Genomic DNA, 17,891 nt, shown 5'->3' with positions numbered 1-17,891 from the left:
TCATGTTTTCTTCTGGAAAGGGGAGGGGCGGTAGAGTGAAAACGAATAATCCTCGCTCCTTTTTATAATTTCTGCTAATGATTGCATTTGGCATTAAAGAATAGGGCTGGGGCGAATTTAATTTATAGCTTATATAAATTATATTAGTAACAGATTTTTTTTATATTTTTTAATTTCTTAACTATAATACAAAAAGCAAAAGTATTGGTTTGTCTGATTGGCGGAAGGCGATTGCATGTATCGCCCCTCCCACCTGGTACAACCCTTTATCATTTTATATTTACTAATGATAAAATTTGAGATTAGCCCCTTCGTACACGGTGTGTACATATGTACACATGACTTTAAAACGATTTTTTTTCACATGAAAAGTTGTGGACAAGTTTTTTAAACACCGGAAATAAATTTATCGACCTCTTCTTTGTTTATTATACACCGTATTTTACACAGAAAGGAAACGAATATTTTTTAATTTGAACTTGAATCCAGTTGGTCAAATAGCCCGATTTGGTAAGTAAATTCCTAGGTCTAATTTTCTTATTAAAACTATTCTCTTCGATATAAATCATATTAAATATTGTAGTTAAGATGTACGTAATTAATATGTTAAAATTTGAAATATAAAAAGATTAATATATTGTCCTAAATAATTTTGTGAATAGTGATGTGTACAAATGTTCACAGCGTGTCTCACTTGAGTAAAAAAAAACATGATCGATAATTGGTGTTACGACTTTGTCCTTCTAGATTCTAGATCTATAGAATTAAGATCTAAATCTACTAGATTTTTACAAATAGTAACAATTCTACTGGTGATTATTTAAATATTTCGAAGCATAGATTATAGATTTATTAGATTTATTTCTAAATATAGTCTAGATCTAAAAATAGATCTAATACTACTAATACTTTTAATAGATCTTTACATTTTAAATGTTAGATTTAGATCTCATTTCATTTTCTTGTATGTTTCTGTTTAGTTCTTCAAAGTATTTGTTTTAGATTAGAATTTGGATTTAAAGACTAGATCTAAAATCAACTAGATTTAATTAATGTATAATTTAATAAGCTAAAAAAAGGTTAAGTCTAAAAGTAATCTCTAGACTTAAAATTAAATTTCTTTGCGTGTCCATTGCAACGTTGAGAGAATATATTTGATCAATTATGTAGGCCCTAAATGATCATTTATACACATAATTTAAAATGTAAGATTATTAAATATAAATTATAAGTTTTATACATTACATCTGTTCATTTTTGTTTTATTGTTTTTATTTCAGAAAACACCCTATTAGTACTATTAGATCTTTCTGTTGAGGATGTGTTACAACGGAACACTGCCTAACTCACTGCCTGGTTGTATGATGATCATCTGTTCGAAACCTGTCCGGTTCCATCCCTGCTGTCCTTCAAGAGATTTAGGCTAGGACGAAATATTACTACTTAATAATCTTCATGACCACACACAGTGACATCTAACAACTGTGAGGTCTTTATTACAACAGATCGCTGCCTCGTCGTTTGGTTTTGAAATGCCATCATGATGGTCACCTTTTTTTAATCCTGCACAGTTCCATCGCCCTGCTGTGTCCTGCAGGGTTTTGTACTAAGATGTAATATTACTACTTAGAATTCCATGTCTCCCCCCAGAGGCAATCTACTGTTGAGGACTTATATTACAACGGATCACTGCCTTCGTTCTGTATGGGCTTCGAAGTGTCGTCTTAAATGTCACCTGTTCAAGCCCTGCCAACATCTGTCACCTGCTGGCCTGCAGGAGGTTTGTGCTAGGATGTATTAATATTTAATTATGTCTTCACCCAGAAGCATTCTACTGTTGAAGACTTGTTACAATGAATCACTGCCTAATCGTTTGGTTTGGGTTTCGGACTGTCGTCTTAGAGGTCACCCATTCAAACCTTGCCTACTTCCGTCCCCTGCATATCCTGAATGAGGTTTGTGCTAGGATATAATTATCATGTCTACACCCACAGACATTTTACTGTTGAGGACTTATTGCAACGAGTCACTTCATGGTCATTTGGTATGAGCTTCGAACTGTCTTCATAGTGGTCATTTGTTTGAACCCTACACTTTTCCATGCCCTGGTCACTGAAACCTCAAACTTCATTCATTGAAGCTTATTATAAATATTAACAATTCTTAAGCTATCTAGATTATATACAATGTGAGAATATATTTATGTACTGTTGTGCTGTTAGAAAGAGAGATCCTATTCAAACATGGTCTTTTTCTTATTTCGCAGCCTCAGATGCCACAAACAAGTGTTTGTCAACCCTGATATAACTGTTTGTGAAAACGTGTGTGTGAATGTGGGCTTGCTTTAGGCTTCTTTTGAAGCATGTATCTGAAAAGTTGTTGCAGAATTAATTAAGTCAAAGGTGTACAAATGGTAGGATGGGATACAATGGGCGAAGCTGAATACTCAAAATGCTAATTTTTATGTAGTACTAGTAAGAAAAAAGTGATTTTTAGAATGCCATTTGCTTAATAAAATAAATAGATTTGATAAAAGTAAATAAATAATTTGATTTATATTGGTTGTTTAATTATTTTTGTTAAATTTTTCTCTATATAGCTATGTTAAATTATGTCCCCTTTTACTGCATTGATACACGGTGTGTACAAACGTACACATGATGTAATTCGCTTAATTGTTGACCGATGGACAAAATTTTTGCTTGACTTACTCCTGAGGTCCATTGCATCATAACCCACCCACAAAATAATTTTTTGGAACAAAATTGTGACTTCGTGTACGAAGGGGTTAGAGTGTGGTGCGACATAATATACAAATGGGTTCACATATCAATACTATATAGATTATAGATATTCAAATAAATTTGTTCACTGTGATTTCTCCATAAAAATAGAACCGCCCCCCCCCCTCAGAGGGCTAGATTGGGGAGGGCAGTAGATGCAATCGCCCCCCCCTCCTTTACCCCACCGAATCGGCCAAGATACCTGAGATGAACTCCTATTAAAAAAAACAGAGCAGGAATGACTCAATTCTCCCGTAGTGCTCTGGCAAGAAACTTGGCCGTTCGGCTTAATACCTCATAGCTACCATACATGTCGAGTGACTGCTCAGACACGTCCCCCCTTAGCTCGCGGAGCTGGGGACACTCGTGCAAGGCGTGCGACACTGTTTCGAGGCTCTCTCCACAGTGACGGCATCGGGAGTCAAAGTTCGGACGGAACCGGGCAAAATATGCCCCAATAGGACAGTGTTCCGTCCTGCACTGCGCAATAATTGTTTGCTCTGACCTCCTTAGTCATGGATCGTCGCGATCTGGGTGATGCATGTGCTGCCAGACAGTACGTGCTCTGTCGGATTCCTCCCTGGACTTTAACCACTTCTCTTGAATGAGTGCTCGGATTTGTGCTGTTGCTTGTAAGTACGTGCTTGATGCTTCAAGGTGTGTGGCTGCCAAAGCACCCTCCATTGTTCGATATGAAACAAAATAATTAATTAGCGATAGTTAATTAATTCATTAGTTATTTTTTTAAATTGATTCTTGTTTTGTCAGGTAAAAGAAATAATTGTGCGAACATATTTCAGCTTTATCCGAGATTGGGTCTGGGAGAATAACGTGTTCAAATTTTTGACCAGAGTGAGTTGATACAAGGTTAGAAAAAAAATTCCGTCCTAATTTTTTTTGCCTGAAAAAATGCATACATTTTGGAGTTTCTTATTATTTGTATATAAATTCATTATGAAAAAGTGTCTTGTAAACAGTTGAACACTTATAGCAAAATATATTTGTATTAATGTTTTTAAAGTTAATATTTCTAACTTTCAAAAATCCATTTCACCTTTACGTTCTTTATCAAATAAAAACAATTAACTAATTAATTAATTACTTATTTATTTTTAGCCTAATTGAAAACCAAGAAGCTTTCAGGGACGCATTTCTTTTAAAGATCTATTAAAAATTCTAGATAAAGTGATAGTCAGCTTTCTTTTTAATCTTAGATAATTTTTTTAAACTAGTCGACCCGCGGCGTAGCATACGCCGCTATTTAGCAGGGCCAGCCTTAGGTCACTGCAACCTTTGCGACCGCAGTGGGCGTCGCACTTTCATAGGACCCACGCTAATTCTAGGAATAAATTATTAAATTAAACCATTTTATAACTAATAACAGATTTTCCACGAACTTCCTGATTTACCAGGAGCTCCTGGAAATCTCATGAAATTGCAAAATATATGAAAAAGTACTGGAAATCTCCGAAAATTATTAAAATCTTTTGAAAACTCATAAAATCTCATGAAATATAGACGAAATTGTCATTTTGGGGTGTCATATGGAAAACGCCAATCCTACGCGCGATATAAAAAAACGGCATTATACAATACCCGGAATCGTGGAATCTGGTGAAATAAGCTTCTCGCGCCTCAAATTTATGAAGAATTTATGAAGAATTACTTGAGGTCAACAGTTCTCGAAGATAGATTGAAATATTTTGGTAAATCTTGCTATTGAGCGTAATCTATGTAGGAAACAGAATTTTTATGATTTAAAGTAATTTTGTACGTAGTAAAGAATGAATAAAATGCAAAGGTAATATATTTCCTTATACAAACTCTTAATTTTCACTTATTATCCGTATCTCTACCCAAACTGGGCCCCGCGCAATCCGTTTCCCATAGGTCCCCGCAATTACGTTAAGTCCGGCCCTGCTATTAAGTGACTGGTGTATGCAGAGAAGATTACTTGATCTCCCCCCCCCCCCCCTTTTTTTTTCTGAGCCGCGCTCTGTTGCCGCGAAAATTACGTGGGGTAATTTTAGCTCGACTTGCAGAAAATAAAACAAGAGTTATCTTTCCATGGCTTTTTCTTCGAGGGTTAGAGAGTTGGCGTGCGTGTCCCGCATGGTTGGGCGACGTAGAGAATTATATATATAGATAAGTTCTAGTTTTAAAAATACCACTTACACCGGAAGCCTCTGACACGGATAGGAAAGCAAAAATTAGCCTACAATAACTAAATTTGAACAAGTTGCGGATAAACTATTTCATCAGACATATTCCGGTACTTTAATGGGAACCGTTTCAGGTTTTAAATTTCTATTGCTCTTTATAAGTGTTCATAAAGTTCCTTTCCATTTATACCTAATAAGATTTTCGTAGGATCGGTCAGTTTTGTCTGTAAATTGGAGCAATGTTTTCGCAATCTCTTTATTCATATTTTTAACGCTGCTTATTATGTAGCAATTTGAAAAAAAAATGTTCTTTAAATATCTCAAATCATTTCATGTATTTATTGTTCTATTAAGTAGGGGATAGAAAAAGAAGATTTTAAAATTGTTATAAGTGTAATTAACACTTTCATCATAATGATCGTAATCAAACTCCAAGTAAATATTTTCTTTTTCTCATTCTATATTTTTTTCTAATGGCGAAAATTCTGTATTAATCTTTTACTTCTAGGATAATATTAGCGAATTGTTTAATCAGATCGTAAGTTTAAATATGTTAGGTTTCAAAAAACTTTAAAAAACATGGACTCTATACAGAAGAAGAGAATGGAGACGGGAGTCATTGGCATGGCTAACCATTTCTCTGTCAGACAATGAGTTCCCAATCAGTGGTTAACACTTCGAGACCAACATATAAAATGGGAATATGAGCCACTCACAAAAAAATAAATATATTCTATATAAAAAATAACGACATCTGCTAATTTCAATGAAATGTTTATAGAAAATGTGTTTGTTGTAGGGTAAACCCAACTAAACCCAAGTGAGACTCATTTTATCTTTCGTGTAATCAGCAAGGCTAATTGCTGTATTGATGGCATACTTCCTAATTTCTCTTGGGAGAGTTTCTCTTGAGCTAGAATATAATCAGCAATATGGAAGTGTTGCACGGGTCGAGTTCCCATGTCGACACTGGGATAGAACGAGATATACGTAGGCAGATAAATCAACACACTTAGACGCACACACTCACACACAGTCATTATAGCACGCATACATCATTTATCACACATAAAGACCTATGATGGCCGGAGCGAGTGGCTAAAAAATGGCATTGCAGGGTGAAGGTCGTTAGCATACTAGTAGGCTTAATAGTATTTTATGTTTGTTTGTTTATATTCATTAAACTATAACATATTCTCTTACCAATGGTTGTCATAGTGAGCCACATATTATTCGTATCCACACAGCTTGTCACACAAATTAGTGAGGGTCTCCCTGTTGTGTTTTTTTTTCTGCAATCTCTTTCAGGGTTTCATTAAATCTTATTTATATAGACCTTATTATTTATGGTTTAATTGTCTTAGAGCAGTGATGGGCAAACTACGGCCTGCGGGCCAAGTCCGGCACCGGAAAGGCTTCATCGGGCCCGCGACATGTTTTGTAATAATGATTAAAAAAACAACAAATGTCATTCACAGTGCAAGAGTTTTAGTTTTCAATACTTTCACACATGAAAATACAAAATATAGTCTATTGATTTCATTATTTAATAAAATTAACCTTCACATTTGTGTTTCAAAAGCATTTTTACATAAATTCGTTCCATACATCTGCGAATTTAGACATCCAGACGTACCGGTACATTCTTTCTTTAGACATTACGCGAAATGTTACACATCTCTCTATTCCTAGGTCTAAGACTCTAATTCCACTCTAGGTTGATGGTCTCTTCGCAAAGATAGTTTTATACTTAAACACATGAACATACTAATTATATTCCATTCATTTAATATTTTACTCAAATTAACATTCAAATTTGTTTTTCTAAAGCATTTTTCATACATTCGTTCGCTAGAGCTACGAAGCCGTGAGAGATATATTCTAATAGTTTCATTCATTCGCGCAATCTAATAAAAAAGGTCACGCATGCACAGACCGAAATGTTACGAAATCTTTTTCCTAGGTCTAAAACATTATTTCAATTCTAAGATGATAGAACTTCTCTTCGCAAAGATAGTTTTATAATTAAACACATGAACATACTACTTATATTTCATTCTTTTCATATTTTAATCAAATTAACATTCATTTTTTTTCTAAAGCATTTTTACATAGATTCGTTCGTCATAAGTGTAACTCTTTTCTTGATATCGCGTGCTTCTAAATATAGATCTATACACAAGCCAATATTTTCATTAAAAAATTGGAAGCGTGGTCGAGAGGTTTGAACTTGGCTTGGTTACCTAGAAGGGGGCTCGAAGTTCGACACCCGACTCGGGCAGAGTTGTGTTTACTGCACGGAAAACCAACTCCTAGATACCCCCCCCCCCACTGGTCCACAAATGAGATAGGACCAAAAGCGCTCTGAGCATGACAGTAGCGCTAGACTATATAATAACAATAATTAGCTATTTTTAGCTCCATTCATATTTTTTAATTCGCTTTAGGCCTACTTATAACATTATTATTTTCTTTAGTTGTTTAGTTGTATCAGTGACTACATAAGTAATACGCGAGAAAAGACCCGCGGGCAGCGGGTATATCTGTCTAGTAATAATAATAAATATCATAAATATTTCAAGATCTGGGTTCTATTTAGTCTTATTTAGACTGTCAAGTGTAAGCCCCTATAATGAGGATATGTCAAAACTCCGCGCTATAAAAGTAGTTCGTTATTTTTTAAACTTATAACTAAAACGAAGTTCGTATCAAAATTCTTTTTTAAAAAACAACATTTGAATCATTATTCTATTCAATGAGTTAATTTATACATGGAAAATATATTTTATAATGATCCATTGACACTTTTACCATTGTGACCTTAGATGCAAATTTTATGTACCAATGCGCAAAACTATGAATGAAGCTTGAGTTATTAATAAAGAAGTCCATGACCTTTTAGAAAAAGTTACCTTCCCTGAAGTTTTTCATTGAAAAGTGGTGTAATTTTTTTGAAAAATCTGCTTACATATATAATTTTAAAAATTAGATGGTTCACTTTCGGAAAAAAAAGTAGCCGTAGCATCAGAACTTTGAATGATCTAAAATATGATGTCCGATTTTCATTTTCTTTTCTAGTTTCTGAGATCTAAACGGGACGGACGGACAGACAGACGGACTAACGGACGGACAAACAGGCCACACAAAACTAATAGCGTCTTTCCCCTTTCGGGGACCGATAAAAATATAAAATTACGCAATTTATATAAAAAAAAAACTAGTGTACTCCAACAATAACATTGAAGAGAACTTTCGCTAATTCTTCTCTAAAAATCGTTTATAGTTCTGTGAGACCCCACCAATCGAATGCCCATAGGCGGCCTCCTAGTTCGTCTATGCCTAAGGCCGGCCCTGCTAATGGTCAATAATGATGTAACAATCCAGAAACGTCTTTTTAGACTATAGAAAGCAAAGCTAGCTATCGGGGTCATTAGTCGTTGATCATCAGTATTTTATTCAGTAATTATTCACAGTGCTTTGTTCAACTATTTGTCAGTCAGGTTATACTACTCTTCATACGATTGTTCAAGAGATTTATGTTTTATATGAATTATATTCCTCGAAGAATTAAGTATTTTCGTGAATTGAATTAGAACTTAATTTAGCAGATATTCATGATCATTCATTATCATCATCTGTTTCCTAGAAATTCGTCGTAAGGGTGCTCTGACAACTCGGATGACCAAATCCTTGCACTGTTCTTAGAAGGATACGTTATCCAGCCAAGAAAATCTGAATTAAACACCGTGTTTCTCCAGTGTGTTAATGTAGAGATACTTCCGAACCTGCAGATGTCACGTTACTTTGAGAGACAAAAAGAATTGATTCTCTGAGCAATACAATGCTCAAAACAGTTTGTTACACAGAGCTGTTATTGTGAAAAAGAAAGATAATACTGTCCCATCTATGAGATATAACATTTCAAATAACAAATTTACATCGCTTAAATAAATCGCTCATTGTAGTGAATAATGTGTTCAGCATTTGTTGTTTTTAGAAGAGAATAGAAAAGAGAGAGAAAGAGAGAAGAGAGAGAGAGAGAGAAAAGAGAGAGTGAGAGAAAAAAAAAAGAGAGAATGAGAGAAAAAAAGAGAAAGCGATAGAAAGATGGAATGAAAAAGAGAGAAAGAGAAGAAAATGAAAGACAGGAAACAAGCATAATAAAAAAAAATTTAAAAAGTCGTACTCATTTACAGCCATATATCTCAAAACTGTAAGAATTATTTCCCTTTTTTTTAGACATCAAACAAATCGCACAAATTGAATTAATGACCACTATTTAATGAGCTAGTTGGTTATTTCTGATTGAAACATTCTTGTCTTTGAACATAAATAATTGTGTAAAGTTTCAACTTGATCCGAGACTGGGAAGTGGGAGAAACAACGTGTTCAAAATATGTATCAGAGAGACAGACAGAAAGAGTTGATACTTAGCTTTTTAAAAAGAGAGAAAGTAATAGAAAGAAAAAGAATGAGAGAAAAAAAGAAAGAGAAGAACCTAAGAGAGAGAGAAAGAGTAGGAGAGAGAAAGTAAGAGCGAGAAAGGGAAAAAAGAGAAAGAAAGAAGAAATTGAAAGAGAAAAAGAGTGAAAATTAGAGAAACAATAGAGAGAGAGAGAGAGAGAGAAAGAGAGGAAAGAGAGAGAGAGAGAGAGAGTGAAATAAAGAGAGAACGAGCGAGAAAAAAAAAGAAAGAGAGAGAGAAAATAGTGAGCGAGAGAAAGAAAAAGAGAGAGAAAGAGAGAGAGAGAAAGAAAAATGGGTTCAGTTATAACCTACATAAACTTCATTACTTATTATGCATAATTTATCCTACCAAACGAGGCAAGAAGCTCGTCTTCTTTCTCTGCCCTATTCTCAGGCATAAAAGCTATCTCATAAATTATGGTCTATAAGTGACATCCCTCGTATCAATACACTGGCAGAAACTCCAACCAGGAAGGTGGCACCTCGCCTCGTAACTCAGCACGAAACAGATCTATGTTTATCCTGTGTGTGCGATGCGTGTGTCTCTGCGAGAGAGCTCGTTGACATAACACTGTGATCTATTTGTTTTTTGTTTTCTGAGTTCCAAGAAACCTTCCTTTCCTACACACTCAATGCACTTTAGCATATATTATTTTCTTACACGTGGCTTTATGGAGAGTGTTGATGACTTATCAAAAGGAAATTAAGCCGAGTACCTTGCATTGTGTAGACACAGAATTCAAACCCTATCTAGATCAAGGTTATGTCTGCCAAGGCGGAGACAGAGATACGTCTGCAAGTAGGGGAGGACGACCTGGAGGACGACGAAAATAAATCAAAGGACGAATCCATTGAGACCTTAGGCAGAGATCCACTGAGAATTAACGATTCCGTCAAGGTATTAATTAGTATAATTTATACGATTGAAAGAGTGTTATCATAGATGTTTATGTCTGTGTAGTTTGTTTTCATGGTTAAAAAGTACTTAAATTAGATTTTCATGTCATAATTTGTATCACAGCATTAAGAAAAAAATAGACAAGTCCCGATTTGAACATTTTTTAGCATTTTCGTGTAGCTTTAATTTTATTTAGTTGGCCTTAATTTAATTTTTCTCGTTTCTTTTTTTTTTATTTACAATCATTGGAAATTCGAGAAGACTAACGGTACTGTACTGTCATCGACGTTGTTTTTCTTTTTGCTATTCACGTGACACATTAGTTGTACAGGAGTATTTTCTTTGTTTAATTTTGCCTTAACCCGTAATGAGTCCATTAAGTGGAGGCGTGTTGGCTACGTGGCAGAGCGCTTGGCTTTCCCGCTTAATTGAAATCCAGGTGAAAACTTGCGTTTTGAACTTTTGCTTGAGTCCACACAATTGTAATAGGTACCTGGCATACGTCGGGGAAGTAAAGACGGTTGGTCGTTGTGATGGCCACATGACACCCTCGCCAACCGTCGGTCATAGAAACAGATGAGCATCATCTGCCCCTTTAGATCGCAAAGTCTATAATGGATAAAAAAAAAAATCACAACCGTAGCCTATGTTTGGAGATACATATATATATATATATATATATATATATATATATATATATATATATATATATATATATATATATATATTACAGCGCAGCTTTCGTGCTAAGTGCGCTATGGTCCAATATCTTTTGTGGACCTTGAGCATTAGTTGCATTTGGTCATGTCGGAAAAGTGTGAAAAAAAAGGTTTTAAAAACATGGGCTCTGTATACAGAGGAGGAGACTGGAGAAGGGGCCATTGGCTTTGGCACAATTTCTCTGTCAGAGAAAGAATTCCCAATCAATGTTTAACACTTCGAGATCAACATATAAAATGGGAACACGCGCCACTCACAAAGCACCGCGAAAATAGAAGAACTAGCGAAGGTTAACATAATATTTTTGTTTCAAAAAAAAAAAAAATTTCGCAGTCGACATAATGGCATAATTCATTTCTATTTGATTTGTCCTGTTAACTCTACAACTGATTGACCAGTTTAACCTTAGTTTAAAAGCAATCAAAATATAAACAACAAAATATATCAATTATCAATTAGTTTGGATCAGTCATGTAATTAATTTTGTAATAGATTTAGACTAACGATAATAATTCTGTGTAGGCCCTAATTAGAAATATTTTTACCAATTGTTTTTGTTTATCGCAATTTCATGCTTTTAACTTTCTCAATACGCTATGATCCTAGCTGGACCAGTTGTGAAAAAGGGGGAGGGGGAAAGAGGATATCTTGTCAATGTTACCGGAATCGCTTTTAATAAAAATTGTTCTCTCCGGCTCAAGCCTCCTCAAGGGGACCAATTCTACTTATACAATCACATCTGTCAAATACGATTTCTTTCCCTTGTTTAATAAAATAAAATAATTAATTACCAATAGTTTATTCAATATTTAAAAAAAATTTTTTTTTGATTATTTACTTATTGTACCTGTCAGGTAAAATAAATAATTGTGCAAAATTTCAACTTAATCCAAGATTGGGTGTGGGAGAAATAACGTGTACAAGCTTTTTAACAGACATACAAACAGAGTGAGTTGATGAAAGCTTTTTAAAAATAATTTTTAAACATAAGCTTATATTCAGTTAAGGGGAAGTACCGCTAAATCACTGCCACATCTCAACATTGCAAGGTTTATCTCTCCCTTTTCTATATAGGACACAACTAATTGATTACCACTAATTGAATAACTCGTTATTTAAATTTTTTAATTTATTCGTGTGTTATTATTGACAACGAATTATTGTGCAAAATGTCAACTTGATCTGAGATTTGGGAGTGCGAGAAAGAAGTTCAAAAAAACGTGTGCAATAATACACCTTGACAGACAGACATACAGACAGAATGATGGAGTTACTATAAGCTTTGTAAAAATAAATTTTGCATACTTGTTACATACTTGTTACACATGCAATATTTTTATGAAGCAAAATTGATATATATATAGCGAAATAGTGGACAGTCCACTAGGGCACGAACCGCGAACCGCGGACCTTCCGACTCGAACTGAGTCTCATTAGTTAACTATACATAATACATTCTCCCCACTCACACTTACACAATACACGCGCCAAAGCTACGCTCACGTTCAAAAATAAACTCATCCTTTGTTCTCTATTCTTTGCCCTAGTATGTGTGTAGTCAGTGAATTTCTCACGCTTAACCAAAAAAAGCACACTGCGTATCTTAGAACAGAACGAGAATGGGCAGACGTCAATAAGATAATGACTGTAATTGTATACTTGGTTTTAAGTGACACCAGGAACTCTCTCTGCACGTGCGCCGTCATACCACGAGCAGCAGACTTAATTGCTTAATCCATAAACTGAGGTCGTAGCGAAGTCTTCAAGAAAGCAGAATTCATTCGATTGTACCTTCACCTATGCCTTAGTCTGTTGGACCGTTGGGTGATCATTGCAGTGTGCCTATTAGAAAAATATCAACAAAGAGCTAACACTTACGTAACCAATAGATCCTTAGATGTATAATTATGACATGTGTTTTTATTCTTCTATAAACTGAACAAGGAAGTTTTATTCGTCCCTTCTATCTTCAACAACAATGTTCACAAATCACTCCAGTTTTGATGTACTGTCGTCTGTAACTAGGAGCATGGGGAGGGAGTGAACGTCAAGAAATTGATGAAATGATTATAGTTCCAGTTGTCAACGTACTTTGAATACGTTTGAAATTAAGCACCATTTTTTTGTTGTCACCCTTTGTTCAACACAGCAGAGCTCGTTGAATAGACAAGGAAACACTCGTTGGGAAACATTCAAATATACATGGAACAATGTAAACACTCGAGCTAGCTACTAATGTTTAGAGATTATCTTCAGTTTGCTGGCGAATGCAAAGTCTAATCCTTGTTTTATCAAATTGAAAAACGTAATGACAAGCATTCATCGTGGTTGCTATGACTACATAACAGAGTTTATTAAAAGATTAGTTGTTTAATTTGAGTTGATCCATGTAAAATAAATAAAAAAGGTAAAGCTCCTATTGGTTTATTTTATTGTTAAAAAAATGGGAAAAGACTTTTAAACGTGATGCTAAGTTTTTATTGATGTTATTTACAGTTAGGGTGTTATTTTTATGTTGTTTACAGTTATGATGTTATTTTTTGATGTTATTTACAGAAATGATGCTTTTATTGATTCTTTTTAAAGATCTGTTGTTATTATTAGTGTTTTTTTTTACTGTTAGGATGTTCTTATTGATGCTATTATTTCAATGTTTCAACAAATTTTTTGTATTCTTTCAGATTGCATTTGAGGAGCTATTTGCTGAACCACACTCCACACTTTATTCGTTTGATTCTGTCTGGCTGTTAAGTTTTAAGGTAGGTCTCAATGTGGTTGTGGCAGTGCATGAAGTGTGGCGCAAAGACTAGGTCATTCTGGTGAAAGGAATGAACACATGCCACCTATTTTCTCATACAATTTAAAACAACAAAAAATCAAAGCAAAATCCACTTGTATCAGAAGGAAATACGCCTTGTCATGACAAAAAGGGAGAGAAGCCGCGATAAGAATATCTGGATTTGTATCAGATTACATGGCACTTTGTTGTTGTTTTTGGACTGAAATTTCCTTTGTTGTCAAGCTTCATGAGAAGGCAAAAAGCAAAGCTCGTGGCACACACACAGAATGACACTAATCTCTCTTGACTTAAAAGTATTTGAAGCATAATGCAGCGGCTTGATCAAGAATCCTTCTATATAATTCTAAATCCAGTCTGGACTTTCGTTGACCTCCCTAGGTATGATGTATGTATCCAAAATTAAATCCTTTCTAATAGTTTCAGAATTAAATGACTTACGCTTGATTGGCTTTCTAAATTTTTTAAATATGAATCTAAGCGCGTGAACCATTTATTCCGAAAATGGAGTTGTTTTTTTTTTTTTCATTATTGGCACAATTACCCTTTTCATTGTTTACATTTTTAAACCTTACACAACCAACTGACTAAATGTTCCTTTGTTTCCCTGCCTGCAAGTAGCTGGATTTCAAAGCTGTGGACCTTACAACTGGTATTGGATGTAAAGTGAGCGTACACTAAGTCCCCCGTTATATTGAAGTCTACATCTTCTATCCACTCGCCTAGTCAGCAAACTCTATAATCTATATAAAAAATGTCCTTAACTTACTTGCATACACATCATTGTACATCATTTTCTTCTGCAGATCTTTAACCTGACCAAAGAATGGTGCTATAAGATTACGACAGTCATCTTCGCCATCCCCCTGGCTTTCCTCTGGGGTCTTCAGTTCGGTTGCATGGCCTGCTGTACTATCTGGTGCTGTCGACCGTGGGTCAAGGCATGTCAGATGAATGTCGTCTGTCTTCAAGGCTTCCTGCAGATCCTGCTAGACTGCTTGTACAAGCCTGTGTTTGGCGCCATCGGCCACATCTTCTATAATATAAGAGTCAAATTTTCCAGAGATGCATTTTAAGAAGTTTATTTTTATAATTACAAACTATTGTGTGTACAAATCAGTGCGTTTTTTAAAATAATATTTCTTTTTTAAATAAAATTCAAATACATTTCATACGAAGAAAATCTTTCAAAATATTTGTATTAAGTGTAACCCGAGTTCATACGTTACTGATGCGCTAAGAACTATTACAGTTGAAGAAGACCTACATTATGATGCCATTTAAAGAGGGAAAGTTACCAACCCAAAATACGTCAAGACTCAAGAGATGGCTAGACAAAAAGAGAATAGATTAAAATAACAAGACACGTATTTGAAATCTTCTAGACGTTTAAATTGTGACAATTACTATATTAGTGCCTAATTTGTGACGATTTCATAATTATGCTTATTTTTCCCATATGTATATATATAATGGCAGAAAGAGAATCTCTTGCAGGGGAAATATAAAATGACTAAAAAACATTGAAGGAACTTCTAGACTTCTCTTTTTCTTTCTTTTAATGAAATCCTTCAAAACATTAATTCAATAATTCACAGTACAGAAATAATTCACAGATATCCCATCAAAAATAACTGAAATAAGAAATCCACAACGTAATATTAATATATAATACATAAGTAAACTGATACAACTGAACAACTTGAGATTTTCTATCTTCTTAACTTAAACTTTACTTTCACTAATAATTGACTTCAAAGATATAAGTACTCAAAGACTTTTTACGACTTATGGACCCGCAACAACTTAAGGACCTGCGACAGCTCAAGGACCTGCGATAGCTCAAGGACCCCGAATAACTCACTTCCCCCCCCCCCCAATTTATATCTTTTTAATCCGTCTTTTCTAGAATCTTAGACACTTCTGTTCTAAATATTTCATTTAGCTATGACTTCTAGGAGCTCATGTTCGCGACTTTTTTTTCTCTGACCGCTTTCTCTGATTGGTTAATTATAATTAATACGTGCTTGCTCCTGTGACTTTCTTTTGACCTGACCATTTTCTAGAAATAAGTAGAATGAGGTCACCGTATCGATTCGAGACACAAATATCTTTGAAGTACAATAAACTTCAAAAAATAGTTTTTTGACAGATATGAAAATTATAGAACCAGGAAACACGACAAAAGCAAAACAATATTTAAAAAAAAAATTATTGAAAAAAATATTTTCATAAGATCTATACTTATGCATGCAAGTGACATTGGGCTCTGACAAAGAACAATCTGCTAAATACTTGAAGGAGGAAAATGTGGGGCTGTAAGAAATAAAATTTGATACTCGGTATGCACTAACCAGAAATAGAAAGGATGTTAGAAAATAGAGGGAAGAAAATATTCCCTCGAAAAAATTCAAAAGACAGGCTAAACAAACGAAGAATACGAATAAGACGACTTAATATTATAACGGAAAATCTACAACTCAATTCGGGCATGGAAAAGAACAACTCAGGAGTGATCTGAATAGAAAGTTGTGTTGAAGCAAAGACTCATCCAATGGTTATAAGGTTACTGAGATAGATAACTTAACTATCTACAATCAGAATATACACAAATTCTTTTTCTTAAAACAAAAGCTGTGTAATAGAATTAAAAAGACTCGCAATGCGAGCCATCACAACAGGAACTTGACACTAACTAGCTCCATCAGCGAGCAATTTAATCCATTTATTGATTGTTGTCTTCTAACGTCAACAGAGAATGAAATCAGCTCAAAACTTGGCTCATTGTAAAAAGTATTAGGAGTAGTAAGTGTGAAGAGACTTTATTACAATACAACATCTTAAAAAAGGAAAAAAAACAACCTCGGTGTGTTACAGAATTAAATAAATAGTATTTTATATAAAAATAACCCACATTTAATAATTGTGACTAGACTTTGAGCTCTTTGCTAGCTTTCTGACGCCGACGCCATGTTATGTCACCATGTTTAAGGTCGCATTCACACCGCAATAGATAATAGATAACCAAAGAAGATATAGATCTATTTCAAAAGATATAAATTGCTGCTGAAACGTATACACTAAGCCACATACAAACACACGTGTAAAGAAATCTAATTCACAACAGGTAACAAAAGTATACAAACTTTTTCGAACAGCAAAAATATATGTTTAGAGATATTGAATTAATTCCACAATAAAATCAACATCCGTAATCCAACATAGAAATGCATTAAATAAACTTACTGAGATGGCAGATATAAAAGAAGAAATAAAAAAAAAAAACTTGACTCGGACATAAACTCAATTGTCGGTTTTGAGTTTCAACCATACTTAATGCCTTGTCCTGCCGTCCAGTTTGATCTGTCTTTAAGAGTTGAGCCAAGGTTCATGAAACTCTAGGCCATCAACAGCTCCCTTTTACAAGCCTGACTGAACCAGACATTCTGTCTGACGAGGGCCGTAAAAGATGGTTAGGACAGAGACCATTCGCTATGGCAGGCCTCAACACTGACCAGCAACGTCACCACCTGTGGGCAGTTTAGACCGCTAGTTCGTTGCCACGTCACGTCGCACAGACCCACAAGCTATAAGTTTAAACGAATGTCTCATGGGCTAGTACACCAGCACACTTATGGGCTAGTACACTTTGCCAGGCTTACCATGCAAGACTGGTCATTTTTGAAACAGTCCATTGAGAAACGTCGCATGGACTAGTGATATGATCATGAGAGCTTTCTTACAATCACGCGCTGTGCAATGGGAGCGCTCTCGCGCCCCCTTAGGCACTCCCAAGGGAGTTCTGTTTTGCTACCCTTAGGCCTAGTTGTTTCCTCTTACGACCGTTTCCACCAGGGCACTACGTTGAGGCAGAGTAGCCTGTCCCTGTTTCCTGACATCCTGCAGAAGGTCTAGGTAGATTGTCATGATCTTCATTTCTGAAGAAACTTGTAGAAAAAAAAATGTTCAAAAGAGTTCGTGTATCAATAAAATAATATTTAAATAAAAAATGTTAAATGTCTCAAAGGAGTAACTTTATAATTTTTCCAAATGTAATCAAATTA

The 17,891-nt window shown here is 34.8% G+C and overlaps 1 protein-coding gene and 2 long non-coding RNA genes across 3 annotated transcripts; all 3 read left to right on the top strand.

Moving 5' to 3' along the window:
* Positions 1–309: 309 nt before the first annotated feature.
* On the top strand, positions 310–2,558 carry LOC129926083 (uncharacterized). The gene is made up of 2 exons (XR_008777765.1): positions 310–510; positions 1,281–2,558. It is a non-coding gene; the product is annotated as an uncharacterized LOC129926083 (long non-coding RNA).
* A 2,392-nt stretch (positions 2,559–4,950) lies between these two features.
* On the top strand, positions 4,951–8,919 carry LOC129926043 (uncharacterized). The gene is made up of 2 exons (XR_008777726.1): positions 4,951–5,079; positions 8,592–8,919. It is a non-coding gene; the product is annotated as an uncharacterized LOC129926043 (long non-coding RNA).
* A 937-nt stretch (positions 8,920–9,856) lies between these two features.
* Positions 9,857–14,999, top strand: LOC106060085 (caveolin-3-like). The gene is made up of 3 exons (XM_013217858.2): positions 9,857–10,310; positions 13,712–13,789; positions 14,634–14,999. Exons 1-3 carry the CDS (start codon positions 10,176–10,178, stop codon positions 14,901–14,903), a joined length of 483 nt encoding a protein of 160 aa, XP_013073312.1. The 5' UTR covers positions 9,857–10,175; the 3' UTR covers positions 14,904–14,999.
* The last annotated feature ends 2,892 nt before the right edge of the window (positions 15,000–17,891 follow it).

Source organism: Biomphalaria glabrata, chromosome 4, assembly GCF_947242115.1.
Source record: "Biomphalaria glabrata chromosome 4, xgBioGlab47.1, whole genome shotgun sequence".
In the NCBI taxonomy this organism is placed as follows: domain Eukaryota; kingdom Metazoa; phylum Mollusca; class Gastropoda; family Planorbidae; genus Biomphalaria; species Biomphalaria glabrata.
The sequence above is the reverse complement of the archived record's forward strand: the minus strand, read 5'-3'. Positions and strand labels throughout refer to the sequence as shown.